This window comes from Anolis sagrei, chromosome 4 (assembly GCF_037176765.1).
Source record: "Anolis sagrei isolate rAnoSag1 chromosome 4, rAnoSag1.mat, whole genome shotgun sequence".
In the NCBI taxonomy this organism is placed as follows: domain Eukaryota; kingdom Metazoa; phylum Chordata; class Lepidosauria; order Squamata; family Dactyloidae; genus Anolis; species Anolis sagrei.
In genome coordinates, this window is record NC_090024.1 from 185,560,402 (window position 1) to 185,575,027 (window position 14,626).

Consider the following 14,626-nt stretch of genomic DNA (forward strand, 5'->3'; position numbering starts at 1 on the left):
GCCCTCTTTCCCCCATCCTATTTGCGCTAGCAATAGAACCCCTAGCTAATCTAATTAGAAACAATGTTAATATTGAAGGTATAAAAATAGGGGCAGAAGTAATGAAAATCAACCTTTTTGCAGACGACGCCATGGTGTTATTAGGGTCACCAGAGGACTCTATAAAGGTAGTTACAAATACCATAAAGAAATTTGAGAAATTATCAGGATTGGCCATTAATATACAAAAATCGGAAATACTACACAAAAATTTGACTCCTAAAGAGTTAAAAGAAATCCAGAGTATTACAGGGATAAAACTAGGAGAGAAGAAGATAAAATATTTGGGTGTATATATTCCCAAAAACCTTAACAATATAATCCAATCTAATTATAATAGCTTATGGAAAAAAATAAACAAACAGATGGGTAGTTGGAAAAAACAAAATTGGGATACCTCACCCTCTGAGGATGCCTGCCATAGATGCAGGCGAAACGTCAGGAGAAATGCCTCTAGAACATGGCCATATAGCCCGAAAAAACCCACAAGAACTGAGAGAAAATTGGGATATATCAAGCAAAATTAAAATGGTTAAAATGGTGATTCTCCCCAAATTTTTATTCCTGTTCCAAGCACTCTCATGTAGTATCCCCATCAAAATTATTCAAAAATGGGATTCTTCGATTAAAAACTGGATAGAAGGAACAAATAAAAATCGTATTCCCAAATCAGTATTTTATTCCTTAGAAGAGAATGGAGGATGGGGTGCCCCTAATTTACAGAATTATTTCGACGCCTGCCAATTAACAAGACTGATAGAACTAGATTTTGATGATTCAAGAAGATGGGCTAGAATTGAAAAAGCAATAAATGGATGGAACTACTGTTTATGTTTAAAAGGACGGGTTGATAAAAAAATCTTAACAGAAACTAAAGGGGGACCATTGATCTCATCTTTGGAATGTTGGAAAAAATGGCAAAACAAACTTCAAATTAATAGGGTAGATATACTCCCAATAGGGTTTCTAGACAATAGAATAGAACAGACATTTGGTAAGGTTATAACAAAGTTGAAACAGAATGGAATGAATCTGATAAAAGACCTCTTGAACTCAGATGGGACAATTAAGGACTGGGAGACAATAAAGGGTAAATGCGGTGAAGGTAATTGGCTTCTTTGGAATGGATTAAAACCAAGGATCATTAAAGAGAAGAAGAAAGAAGGCCCTGAAACAGCCCTAGACCAAATCCTAAAATGGAAAATAGAAAAGGAGAAAGGGCTGATGGGGTTTATTTATAAGAAATTAATTGGAATACAATATAACTTGAAACAAGCCTTGATAGAAATATGGAAAGAAGATTTAAATAATAAAGTTTTAGAAATAGAAAATTGGATTGACTCAATTAAAAGTCTTAAGCATATAAAGATCAGAGAAACGCAAAGGAAATTATTGACTAGATGGTACAGAACCCCAATTAAAATAGCCCAGATGACAAAAAACACCACAAAACTTTGTTGGCATGGATGTGGGAAAATTGGCTCTTATTCCCACATGTGGTGGGAATGTGATAGAGTACAAGAGTTCTATAGCAAGGTAATGAAGGAAATGGAAGAAATAATAGGTTATAAACTGGCCTTGAATAAAATAGAACTTTTTACAAAGAAATTAGACAAAAAAGATAATTGCAAAGACTGGGAGGAAATTATAAAATACATGATATTAGCTGCTCAAGCAACTGTAGCGTTGGGGTGGAAAGATTATAGAAAATGGGAGGTTAAAAAATGGTACGAGTATTTAGCAGAATATATGCTCCACGAGTACATCTATGAAAAAAGAAGCAAATACTCAACAAGCCGACTTAGGAAAACTTGGATGCAGAAATGGGAAAGACTGATAGAAAAAGTGGAAGGAAATGAAAGATACAAGGTGCTAAACCATTCTCTCTATACAATTGTTCACTTAAATTAAGTTCTGAATTAAGGTATTTACTGTTCCCTGAAGGGTGGGGGAGGGGGGAGGAGGGATGTAAAATCGTAAGACACAAGGGTAAGGTGAAGGGGAGACAGATAAGAGCACTAGGTAATTATAATGTGATATGTGTTATATGGTATGTGATGTTTCCAGAATGTAATTTAGTAACTGAATTTCTAACAATGAGCGGATGTGATGGTATGATATTTGTGTCGGAAAATTCTAATAAATAAATTTATATATATATATAAAAAAAGAAATCTATGGTCTCAATTTCTGTTCTATTAATGGTTGTTTGGTTTGTTGGAGTCTTTTCTTGCCAACTTTCTCCATTCCCTTTCTCCCCCCTCCCCCCCTTATTGTTACCCACCGCCTCCAGCCCGCTTCGTCCCTTGCCCCTCCCACAAGTCACTAATACCAGGGACAATACAAATAGGGGGATAGGGTACCGCATGGGTAATGATGGAACACTCCAAAAGACTAACAGTAGCAAAGTGCAGTAGGTGTCACAACTGCGACCAGTTGGGACAGTTCATAAAGTGCAAGGGTCTTAAAGTGCAAACACAATAGGCGTCACAGTTGCATGCCACTGAGGTAGTTCGTAAAGTGCAAAGGTCTTAAATTGCAATAAGGTATCCGAGTCTGGCTCTAAGTACTAACTAAAGTGCGGCATGGAGGGAAGGGGGTAAAGTGCTAGTTCGATTGGCAGCAGAAGAGGCAGGCGCCGTAAAGTGCTATACAAAGTTATTATACCAATTAGCAGCAGATAGGTAAGGAACAAAGAAGTGTTACATTAGGCAATATATAGCCATAACATTAGAAAAGATGGTAAACAATGCCGGTTGATAATATTGTAGTGATTCAGAGATGTAGTCGATGGACGGCTGATGTAACACAGCGAATGGGTCTCTCAGTCTTTCCGGAGTTGGTCACCACGGCGGTTGGTCAGCACAAAAAGGTCTACACACAGCTTGAGTTGCACAATCGGGCGGCACAACATCTAGCCATTAATGTGGTTCAAAGGGAAAAGAGCTTTACTCTGGAGTCTCCAGGAAGCTTTGGAATCATCCTTGATCCACTCTGAACTATTTCCAAACTTCTCCTGCATTGCTACTACAAGCAACTTCCTGGCCGAGCTTGTCACTTCTAATGAGATCACACCAGGCCATGTCACCAGGAAATGCAATATCACTAGCCAGCCCTCTGACTACCAATGAAGCACCCTTGGTCTTGCCAGCTGTGTGGATGCACCTTGGCTGCACTGGAGCAGCTACAGAATAGTTTTCCCTAGATTCATTTGGTGAGTATAGACATACTCTGTCTGATTTCATCTGAATAGATGCATAGTACAGCAACTGGTTATTGGAGATCTATCTAGGTTCGTGTGCCTGCTAGAGTCCAAAACATTAAATCATCAAGGACTGGTCACTAGTTTTTGGCCGAATTGATCAGTGGACTGTTGTCAGGATTAAATTCTCTCTTCAAGAACTTGGAAAAGGAGAGGAGAGAGTGTGTTTATAGAGGCCATATCACATTAGTCAACAAAAATTCCCTGTGATTGGCAGCCATGAGAGAAGTACCAAAGAAGAAAAACTCTTATTCAAAAGCCATTTTCCCATCAAGTTACCTTGGCCTTTTTCATCTCTGCAACTTCTGCATGCAGTTTCTTTAACTCTCGCTCATATCGAGACTGGTTCTTGAGGAGACGGGCATGTTCCTTCTGGGCTGCCTGCAACTTCTGCAGATCCCTGTTCATTTCTCTCAGACGTTTCTCATAGTCTGCTTTGATCTTGTTGGCCTTCTCTTCTGTGTAACACTCCATAGAACCTGAGGGAAGAGCAGTTCAGTGGGAAAAATTAGTCCAGTCTTCTCCCCAGCCCCATAATCAAGCAACAATTATATGGGGAGAGAGAGTTCAGCAATAACCCAGCATTTCCTTACTGAGGTTCTGCAGGACTCTATCTCTCTCCAATTGGGTGTCCCGAATCTTGTTTTGCAGCAGAATCAACTTCTCCTCATATTGGTGCTTCAATGTCTGCAGGCGCCTTTGGCTGTTCTCCAGTTCATCTATTAGCTTCTGTTTGATCTCAATCTCACAGGTCAGGTCAGCCAGATCAGCCTGGAAATTTGCAGCTAGATATTTAAAGCAAAAGAAAAAGACTCACTATCTCGAGGGAAGTTGGATCCAGTTACAAATTCCTTGTAATATAAGAATAAACACTCCTTTATGGAACTGCAGGGGAACAGAAAAGGTCTAACACAGTCTTTCCCACTTTGGTGCCATTTGGATGTATTGAGCAGCAACTTCTATCTTTATACAGTCAGTGCAGACATAGCTGAATTAACATTAGGGAAGTTTTTATGAAAAGATCGGTGGGAACATTATCATTGGTTATTTCTGTGTCAATGGAGTGACTAGAGTTTGACGAGTTGTTTACTCATTTATATGCCCTCTTTCTGTCAGAGAGGGACCCATGGCTTCCAATATATGCACTTATTTTGAGTATAGGGTATATTAACTTGCATAGTGTCTTTAAAATTCGGACTAAAACTTGAAGTAATTCACCACCCCACTGAGCCCCATCTACACTGCCATATAAAATCCAGATTATCTGATTTGAACTGGATTATATGACAGTGTAGACTCATATAATCCAGTTCAAAGCAGATAATGTGGATTATCTGATTTGATAATCTGCATTGAATATGGCAGTGTAGATCCAGCCTGAGATGAAATCCACCACCCACTACTTACATAGATATTTACAAATGCACAGCCAGGCACTGTGATTTCAGTATTTGCATCTGCAACTAATGTAAAGCTCTTGCCTCTGTATACATCTTGAAGACTGCTGCATATTCACCTGTGTCTCTACAGGGACTGCATCAAACTGCAATGTCATAAGCACATTTTGAAAGCGTGAGTCAGCCTCTTTTGTATCTGTGTATCAGCCTACCCTTTTCTTCAGCATCTGAGTCAGAATCCACTAAACTTTCTTCACTTCCTGAATCTTCTTCCTCTTCTTCCTCTTGACCGCCCTCTTCCTCACAGCCACTTTCATCTCTTTCTTCCTAAAAAGGGGGAGAGGAGGCATAGCAATGTGAGAAGAACGACCATGTGGAAGTTCATTCCTAGCTGCCTCAATTCCTATTGCAGATTATATTTGGCAGAAATTTTCTTTTTTGTTCATTAGTTAGGAGTAAAATATAAATCAACACACAATCAAATTTTGGAAGAATATATACATATACAGCCAGTCCTCCACATTCACTGGGGTTAGGGGCACAGGACCTCCACAGAACTAAAATAACCCACAAATTAAAAATTACTTTTTCAAAAAAACCCGAGAAAGCATATTTTAGGAATACCTAGCTTTTCCAGCATGATTCTATGATCAATTTCCACTTGATTGTATTGGAAGACTAAGAGATTCCTAGAGAGTAATTCTCTTTAGCCATCTTTAGGTCTTCCTGTTTGACTTACAATGAACTTCCATCATAAGGACATAGAGATTTCTAGAGAACATATTAGTCAATTCTTGAATATCCAAAGTCTCAAAAATCAAATCTGCAAATGTGGAGGGCCAAATGTCTATACACACATTCATAAAGAGATGGAAGGCATATCTATATTTGGTTAGTCCATCTGATAGAAATTAGCACATTTTTGGTGCATTATGAACACTGTCCTTTTATTAAAACAGTCATTTGTATTTTGAGGGATACAAGACAAAACATAGATCACTTGCACTAAATAGACCCTGGCTTCTCTGCTTCATATATCTAAGAGTCAGATTAAAGGGAAGCATAGCAGAAGACCTTTACAGAGCTCCAGAAATAAGTCAACTATTGAGAAGTGCAAGGGTCTTTGGATGCATGTGAAGGCCAAGATCTCTTACCTCTTCCACCTCATTCTCATCTGCCTCATCTGCCTCATTTCCCTGCTGCAGCTTCAATCTTTTTTTAAATCCTTCTTTGTCTGGACTGTAAAAAAATAGTACATATGTATGTAAGCATATATGTACTTTTCATTGGTATTCTAGAAACATAAATAAATGTTATGTTTAAGTTCAGATCCAATATTTAATATATCTCATTATGTACATGCAAATACAGGAAGTCCCTTGGTTACAAACAAGATAGGTCCTATAGATTTGTTTTTCAGTTGAATTTGTATGTAAGTCGGAACAAGTACATTTTAAAGTATATTTCAGCCACATTTCTTTTTAGTTTGGGATACCAGAGGGAAGGGTGAACATTCCTGTAATGCTCATTCAGAAGATTTCACTTTCTGTCCCTGTGACAACTGGATTTGGAGAATTTTGGGTTATTGTTCAAACAAGGATTGAAGATAAAGCTTCAGTTGGGACACCTTTTTCTCTTGTTAACTTACAAGAGTGAATTTTCCTTCCTAGATGTAGATTTCCTCTCACTTCCTATTGTCTCACCTCTGTTTGTAACTAGGAGTCATATGTTTTGGAAAACAGGAGCTGGCTATTTTCCAAATCCAAAAGAATCTGAAATGCAGAACTCTTCTGGTCTCAAGCATTTCAGATGAGGAATACCCAACCTGTACTGTCTAGCATCTATCTGATTATTTTGCTCATTCTGACTTCATATTTATTGTCTATACCAAAAAATAAGTAGTAAATTTCAAAGCATTTTTATTCCCTTACTTACTTGCCAGAGCTAGGAAAACCTATTAACTACCATGGAGGGTTGAAAGAAGTTACTTGTGCTGCTCTGAAAAAACTCCCCCAGCTCTGTTGTACCACCCACATATATACCATTGGTTATGGAAAGAGAAAACAAAAGTCACAGGAAATAAATGTTACAGTTTCACTCAATTTATAACCTATAGATGTTTTGGTGTCTGCTCTGCTAGCATGACCACTAGTCAGGAATACTAGGAATTATTGTCCAAAGCATCTGTTAGGCAACAGGTTGAAGGAGACTATTCCAGGCAATGACTGCTATGTGAAAAAGAGTTGGTTAGATAGAGTAAGAAAGCGGAGGATATTTTCCCCCTGAAGTTTTGAAGTTGTAACTCACAACCCATTCAGACAGGAATGTCATACCTTTTCCTTCGCTGTTTAGTTTCCTTCTTGAGCCGTTCTAAGTCTTGCTTGGCACATTGAAGGACCTCAGTAACCTCTGCTTCCACAGAGGTAACGGGGCTGTTTGATGCCCCCATCCCAGGGCCTGGAGATAAGCCCAGGGAATAGGGAATCCTGGATGAAACCCGTGACAGATTGCGACGCAACGACTCATTCATAGCTTCACTCTCTAGGAGTTTTGTCCTGTAGAGATGAAAAAGAATGGAAGATAGGTTTCAGCTTGCCTAGATGCAAAACCTCGCTTACTTGGAAACTCTTAATTTATTTTCCAGCCCCAAAGTAGTTGTGGAGACTCAGGATGGTCTACTGGTTTGAACATTAACGAGGGCTCTGGAGACTAGGGTTTGAATCTCTACTCAGCTACTGGAACCCACTGGATGACCTTGAACATGTAATACTCTCCCAGTTTTAGAGGCAAAGGCAAAACAGAAGTAGGAAATATGTATATGACCCAAAGACTGTGTGCAGTTAAAAGGAGTGTTTTGGGAATCCCCTTCCATCGCAGAAAGATTTTTTAAAATTGGCAAAAAAGAGCCTGTGGAAGCCTCTGGATATGGTTGTGTTAAATTCTCCAACAGATGCAATTTCTTGGCTCTGAATCCTAGGGTCCCAAGCAGTTGTTGTTTGAGAAATGATACGTCTAAAAGTGATATTCTGGTCACTCCTAGTTTTGTCAAAAGGAGCTGTGCAAAGCGGGATGACTGGAGCCATTCCCTAAGACAGTTGCATACTCATGATTTGAAAAATACAGGCCACAAAAATCAGGAAGACATACAGATATAATGTTTTGCCTGATAACTACTTGAATAGTCATCAATAAAGCTGATCTGAAAAGGATTCAACTCCATTATTTTTCTCAAGCACATATAACTTTCTTTTAAATGAGGAAAACAAAGCAAATGCAGCTTCAAGTTACCTGAGCTCCTCAATTTCCCGAATATAATTCTGGATCAGAGCACCAATAGCCTCATTGCCATCACCTGAAAAAACAGAATGAAGAAGCAAAACATGAAAATGGTATTAAAGTCAAAGCAATAAACTAAGACAGTATGCCAAAGAACAAGCAAGTTCACAGTGTAATCAGACAAGTCACATTGTACATAACGGTAAAAGTTCTACATCTTAAGACTTCAGAAAATAAATAGGTTTTACTCCAAAAATAGCTGAAACTATAAAAGAAGCCACAAGCGAGAGGTAAAAAATCAACTACAGAATAACATAACAATGATATTTGGAATTGTTTGGTGAGACGTTATAATTCTGTAAAAAAAATTAATTAATGTCAAGTGATGTGATGCTCAACCCTGTTTTTGTGAGGGTCAAGGCTAAGCAAGTGCAGAGTTTCCAATCCAGAACTTGCTTTCAATTTGGATCAGGGTCTCATATTAATTTCCTTTGGAAAATACCCCTGGCCTAGATGCTATTTGTCCTCAGTAATAAAGTTTGCAGTAAACAATATCTGCACCCATAAAAAACAACCAAACAGAAGTGTCACCCAAACCTAGATCACATTCTAGATTAGGGCATCAAGTCTGTTCCCCCCCCCCCCCCCCGATATAAATATGGTTGCATACTTGTTTAGATAAAGGTTTAACATCACATTGGTATTTAAAAAAATACGCTAGACCTCCATAAATAAAGAGTGCTATTGCCATTTAGGAATCCCATTCTCTGAACTATATACTGGCTAATGAAGCCAGTGGCCTTTGCAGTCTCACCTGCCTTGGCAAGAATCAAGTTTGCTTCTTGACTCATCAAGTGGGTAACCCGAATGTTGATAGCATCAATAGCTTCTTGCATGGCTTTTACCCGCATACGCAAAGTGGTGTTCTCCTTCTGAAGCATGGCATTCTCATGAAACAGGTCGCTGTAGCCATCTGAACCATCCTCTCCAATGACACGCTTACCCTGTGAAGAGAAGATTGAGAAGAAAAGATTGAAGGAAAGGAGCAGGAAGGACTATATGTAAGTGTCAGTCAACTAAGGTAGACAATAGCTGCCTTGCACACATCCCAACATATATTTTTTTTCATGTCAGGAGCGACTTGAGAAACTGCAAGTAACTTCTGGTGTGAGAGAATTGGCCGTCCGCAAGGACGTTGCCCAGGGAAAACCCAGATAATTTGATTGTTTTTATCATCCTTGTGGGAGGCTTCTCTCATGTCCCCGCATGAGGAGCTGGAGCTGATAGAGGGAGCTCATCTGCCTCTCCCCAGATTTGAACCTGCAACCTGTCGGTCTTCAGTCCTGCCAGCACAGGGATTTAACCCACTGCGCCACCAGGGGCTCCCAACAAATGAGAAAATATACAGTTGTCTTAAGACTGTTATAGGACTGTCCCACTTCAGATACATCAAGATCCATGTAATCTTACATTCATCAGACTCTGAACTTGTTGGACTTTAAAATATCTTCTGCTCTGCATTCACTCTGAGGTAGACCTTCCATTTCTTCATATTCAAACAACAGACAACTGCAGACTATATTGTTCCACTGTGCCTTGGACTAGATCAGCGGTCCCCAAACTACGGCCCGCGGGCCACTTCCGGCCTGCCAAGGGCACTTATCCAGCCCATGGGGGAGGAGCGCCCCCCCCCACACACACAGTGCCCCTCCCTTGGCTGGCTCACGCTGCCCATCGGGCCTGACGGATAGCGTGACCCAGCCAAGGGCAGCTGCTCCGTGTGACCTACTCGCGTGCAAAGCACCTCACTATCCATCAGGCCCGATGGGCAGAGTGAGCCAGCCAAGGGCAGCTTCTCCGTGTGGCCTACTCGCGCATAAAGCACCTCGCGAGGTGCTTTACGTGCGAATAGGCCACGCGGGGCTGCTTCTCCCTTGGCAGGCTCACGCTGCCCATTGGGCCCGATGGGCAGCGTGAGCCAGCCAAGGGAGGCTGCCCCGGCAGTCATGCTGGCCACATGACCTTGGAGGTGTCTACCGACTTAGAAATACAGGTGTCTTCGACTTAGAAATGGAGATGAGCACCACACCCCAGAGTCAGACACGACTGGACTTCATGTCAGAGGAAAACCTTTAACTAGGAAAATTGTGGAAGATCCAGGGTGGGAGAAGGAACTCTTGTCTGTTGGAGGTAGGTATGAATGTTTCAGTTGGTCATCTTGAATACCATTTCATAGCCTGACAGTTTTTAGGGAGAATCCTTTGTTGAGAGGTGATTAGCTGGCCCTGATTGTTTCTTGTTTGGAGTTCCCCTGTGTTTGAGTGTTGTTCTTTATTTACAGTTATAATTTTAGAGTTTTTTTAATACTGGTAGCCAGATTTTGTTCAGACTAGAAATAGGAGGATTTCCCATTCTCTGCTCCTGGAATTACTGCCTAAGGAGGGCTAGAAAGAACCCCTTCTAAGGGCCCTTCCACACAGCAAAATAAGATATGTGCAATGTGCATAGAATTTTTTTATTGATTTTTTTTTTAAAAAAACTATAGTCCGGCCCTCCAACGGTCTGAGGGACAGTGAACTGGCCCCTGGTTTAAAAAGTTTGAGGACCCCTGGACTAGTTAGTTCCCCAAATAATTCTGGCTCCCAATTTGATCCATAAAAGGAACTTACACATCACCACTGCTCCCTTTTAGAGACATAGTGCTCTTCTTACACTACCCTCCAGGTCCTAATCTTGCCATCTGGCTTTAGCAATTTATCCATCAACACTATCCTTTGGCAAGTGATTTGCACTAGTCTCCCAACCAAACTCAGAACTGTGCAAACCATTGAAGGTTGTTAGATGTTCGCTATGTATTGTATTCTGTAGTATTGTTGAAATGCTTTTCATGAATTTTGTTGTTACATTTTGATTATGTTGACTCTCGGGCTTGCCCCCATGTAGGCCGCCCTGAGTCCCTTCGGGGAGATGGAGGTGGGGTACAAAAATTAAGTTGTTGTTGTTATTATTATTATTTTGCAGAAAATGAACTCCATAAATGGAAGAAAGAATTGCTATCGAGTGAACAAAATAGTGTTACTCACAATTACTGTACACTCTTTGGAATTGATGGAATTTGTCAGTAAATATTGAGGTTAATTCTATTAAATCAGTTCTCATCTCTGTGTTAGTCTTCCTGACCAGGTTTCCCAGGTGTTATGAAACAACAGCATTTTTTCCTCCTATTCTACAGTGGTGCACCTGAACTAACCAAAGATGGAGATACTACCACTGGGAAAAAGAGATTATTGTAGTGCTGAAGGACCTGTGGTTCAACTTCAGCAACAACAAAGAATGAATCCATGGCAGCCAAATGTTCTCAGCTTCTCCTTACCGCTTTGTACTCCATGAGCTCCATTTGGAGCCGAGCAATCTCAGCTCGCAGGGCACTGATCTGCTGACTTGTCTTATCCTGATTCACCACCACTTTGTTCTTAATGTTGCGAGCACGATTAGCATACTTAAGGGTGTTCAGGGTTTCCATAAAGTCCCGGTCTGAAGGGCTCACACAGGCAATCATTACGGTTTGGCTGCAGAGGAGAAAAAGCAGTTCAGGTCAAGCAAAGCAGAGTTACTTAATACCTTGTCATGTCATCTAACATGCAGCATGAGGATAGCAAGATGGTGATCAAGACATCCCCAGTAATGGCTTCAGATGCACAGTGCAATCTGACAGCTCAAACCAACAAACTGGTGTAATATACAAAGGTTCAGTGGATTGTAAAAACAAAGTGAACAGACACATGAGAAGTAGATAGTGTGAGGTGTAGCAAGATTTGGTAAGAATTCTAACAACCTTGACTCTTTCTGCCTTTCTGTCCAAAAATAGATAAGAAATGGGAATCTCAGATACAAAAACAAGAATTGTCTAGACAGATCGTGAGGAACAAAAGAGCATCTGTTAAGGGGAACAGACTAGAAAAGGAGGGCATAGGAGAACAGATTACAATGATCCCATGTTAGGAGGTTCCATTGCCAACATTTGGGATCAAAAACAGCTTAGGGATATGTTGCATAAGCATCCATTATGCAGAAGCCAATAATCATATTTGGACCTCAGGGGATAATGAAGCTTGGGCTCTGTTTGAAAATGCCTTTTTTGGAAGATTTATTATAGCCCTGATTCAGGGAACTTGTTAATGAAGCGAAGCCATAGCCATGTATTGCTAATTGTAGCACATAACTTAAGCTATCTTGCCCCCAATGCCAGCCAACCTACATAGGCTCTTCCAATTTTATCATTTGCTACAATTAGATGTTTAGTGACTTTTCTCATTACCTGTTGCCACCAAGTGAGTCTTGGAGAAGCCGTGTCAACTTTGAATCCCGGTAGGGCACATGCAGGGCTTTCTTGCTCTGATCTCCAAGAGCACTGATGACATTTCCTAGTGCTAACTGTTAAGGAAATGTACAGGTCAGTAAATAAGGTTGGTGGCTTTGCCTTGTCACATTATTTTTAAATCACTGCTTCAAAAACAAACAAAAAAAACACTCAACAAAAAGTCACCCAAAGTTCCAAATTGCAATATTTTTTGCAATTGCAGTTAGGTTCTTTCACACATACACATTTATTTATGTATTTATTATTTACTTAATTTACTTAATGTATTTATTATTTACTTAATGTATTTATTATTTACTTAATTTCAAAAAGGCCCTCTCCCACATTCCCACCAAACGTGCTTGAATGGATAGTTGGACAGAAAGAGGCCCTCCCCAGTTGATCATAGATATCTGATAAGTTCATATAGAGAGATACAGTCCTTCTGATAACCTGGATCGAAACCGTATAGGGCCTTTTAAGTCAAAACCAGCATTTTGAATTGTGTCCAGAAAGGAGTTGGCAGCCAGTGGAGCTGTTGCGACAGCTCTTTAAACCAACTGAAGTTTCTGAGCACTTTTCAAAGGCAGCCCCATGTAGAGCGCATTACAGTAGTCCAACCGGGATGGAACTAAGGCATGTACCACCATGGCCAGATCCAACGTCTTCAGGAATGGGTGCAGTTGACACACTAGCTTTAATTGTGCAAAAGCATTTCTGGTCACTGCTGATGTCTGGGCCTTCCGGTTCAGAGCTGAATCCAGAAGTACCCCCAAATTGGAAACCTGTATTTTCAGGGGGAGTGTAACCCTATCTAACATAGGGCGAATCCCTATTCCCAGATCTGTCTTTCGACTGGCCAAAAGCACTGACTAGGTTGGAAGTAAGCTCTCTTTACTTAAAACAAAATCATACTAGTAAAGGTCAGTAGTTTTCCATTTGGGGTTTACTATGATCACCACAACAATGGCTTTGCAGACTATGCAGTTACACATCTCACTTATTCCTGCTATAAAACAGGAGTGGACAACTGTGATCTTTTTGATGTTTTTAGGCTACTACTTCCAGAATTCTTCACCACTGGGTGTGCTGGTGAAGGTGATGGGAGGTGTAAATATATGGAAGTCAATAAAAATATCTGGAGGGTTCCAGGAATTGCTCCTTCTTATATTGAAACACAGGACCTAGCAGTGAGATGATCTTATATGAAACCCTGCGTCCATATTTATCTATTTATGTATCCAAAGCCATACCAAACCACAGTTGATGGAGATCCCTTCTTTGGCTCTCTCGCCTGTAGCACCTGTCCGCTTCAACCTCTCTGAGCCAGCCAGGTCAACAAAATGAAATTTGGCTGTTCGTGTCTCGTACTCACTGGTAGGCTGGGATCCCTCAAGAAGACTATTTGTGTCTCCATTCACCTAAGACCAGAAAGTACCGAAATCATAATTCAATAAGTAATTGACAATGTTTATATACAACACTAGTATAAGTACTGACTATTGTTGTACATTTTGCCACAGATTGCAACATTTGTCTACAGATCCCATACATGTGATTGCTGCTCTCAGACAAGCAATGGACAGTTTCCTATTATTTCTTGACGTGCACAGTACTGTAAAATATTCAAATAATAAGACCAGATATCCCTGCCAGTAAAAAGGAAATATAGGCGAGAGGAGTGGCAAATATGTAATCTTGACATGCAGAACTGTAGAGGTATAATTAATCATTTCCTCAAATAATGGAAGACAATTTGATATCCCTACTTCTTGCTTTCTGCAAAGGTTCCCGTACAAGTATTCCATGAATTTCTATTCAACTACAACAAGAAGGAATGCATAGCCAGTGCTTCCATACTCTCATCTCACTTACCAAGTGTACAGGAGAGCAGACACGCATTTGGCAAACATAGATGGTGAAGATAGCATGGGAGCGGGAGCTCTGGACATTCATCTGGGTGCTGGCTGTGGTTCGTGACAGAGCTCCCTGCTTCAGGCACTGAATCAGCTACAGTGGAAGAAAGCATCTGTAGTTTACATTTGCTGCTCAGATGCAAGCTTCCCAATCCTATCCCTCCAAACACATAAAAGCAAAACAGACCATTTTCCAAGCCCTGTTTTAAAAAGACTTTAGTTAAGTTTCCTGTAGGACATTTATTTCACCATTAGCGTTTACAAGAATCAACCCTTTGGCATATTATAACAACCAGGGCCAAACTAGATCCTATATATGCAATGCTTTGAGTGTCTTTCTTCTAGCTAAAAGAAGTTGCTGAAGAAAAAGTTGTGG

At 40.4% G+C, this 14,626-nt stretch overlaps 1 protein-coding gene across 7 annotated transcripts in view; it reads right to left on the reverse strand.

Moving 5' to 3' along the window:
• Nucleotides 1-14,626, reverse strand: part of KIF21B (kinesin family member 21B) — a 79,609-nt gene that overhangs the window by 31,356 nt on the left and 33,627 nt on the right. For all 7 annotated transcript variants that reach the window (XR_009631343.2, XR_009631342.2, XR_010909881.1 and 4 more), the window contains exons 5-15: nucleotides 14,210-14,344; nucleotides 13,588-13,755; nucleotides 12,293-12,408; nucleotides 11,348-11,543; nucleotides 8,789-8,978; nucleotides 7,987-8,050; nucleotides 7,032-7,253; nucleotides 5,853-5,937; nucleotides 4,911-5,025; nucleotides 3,895-4,086; nucleotides 3,581-3,780 (exon numbers count right to left, since the gene is read on the reverse strand). Coding sequence is in view for 3 of the 7 variants with exons in the window: in XM_060773210.2 (XP_060629193.2) it covers nucleotides 3,581-3,780; nucleotides 3,895-4,086; nucleotides 4,911-5,025; nucleotides 5,853-5,937; nucleotides 7,032-7,253; nucleotides 7,987-8,050; nucleotides 8,789-8,978; nucleotides 11,348-11,543; nucleotides 12,293-12,408; nucleotides 13,588-13,755; nucleotides 14,210-14,344 (1,683 nt within the window). In the remaining 4 variants the exon portion in view is untranslated. The remainder of the gene's footprint in view (nucleotides 1-3,580; nucleotides 3,781-3,894; nucleotides 4,087-4,910; nucleotides 5,026-5,852; nucleotides 5,938-7,031; nucleotides 7,254-7,986; nucleotides 8,051-8,788; nucleotides 8,979-11,347; nucleotides 11,544-12,292; nucleotides 12,409-13,587; nucleotides 13,756-14,209; nucleotides 14,345-14,626) is intronic.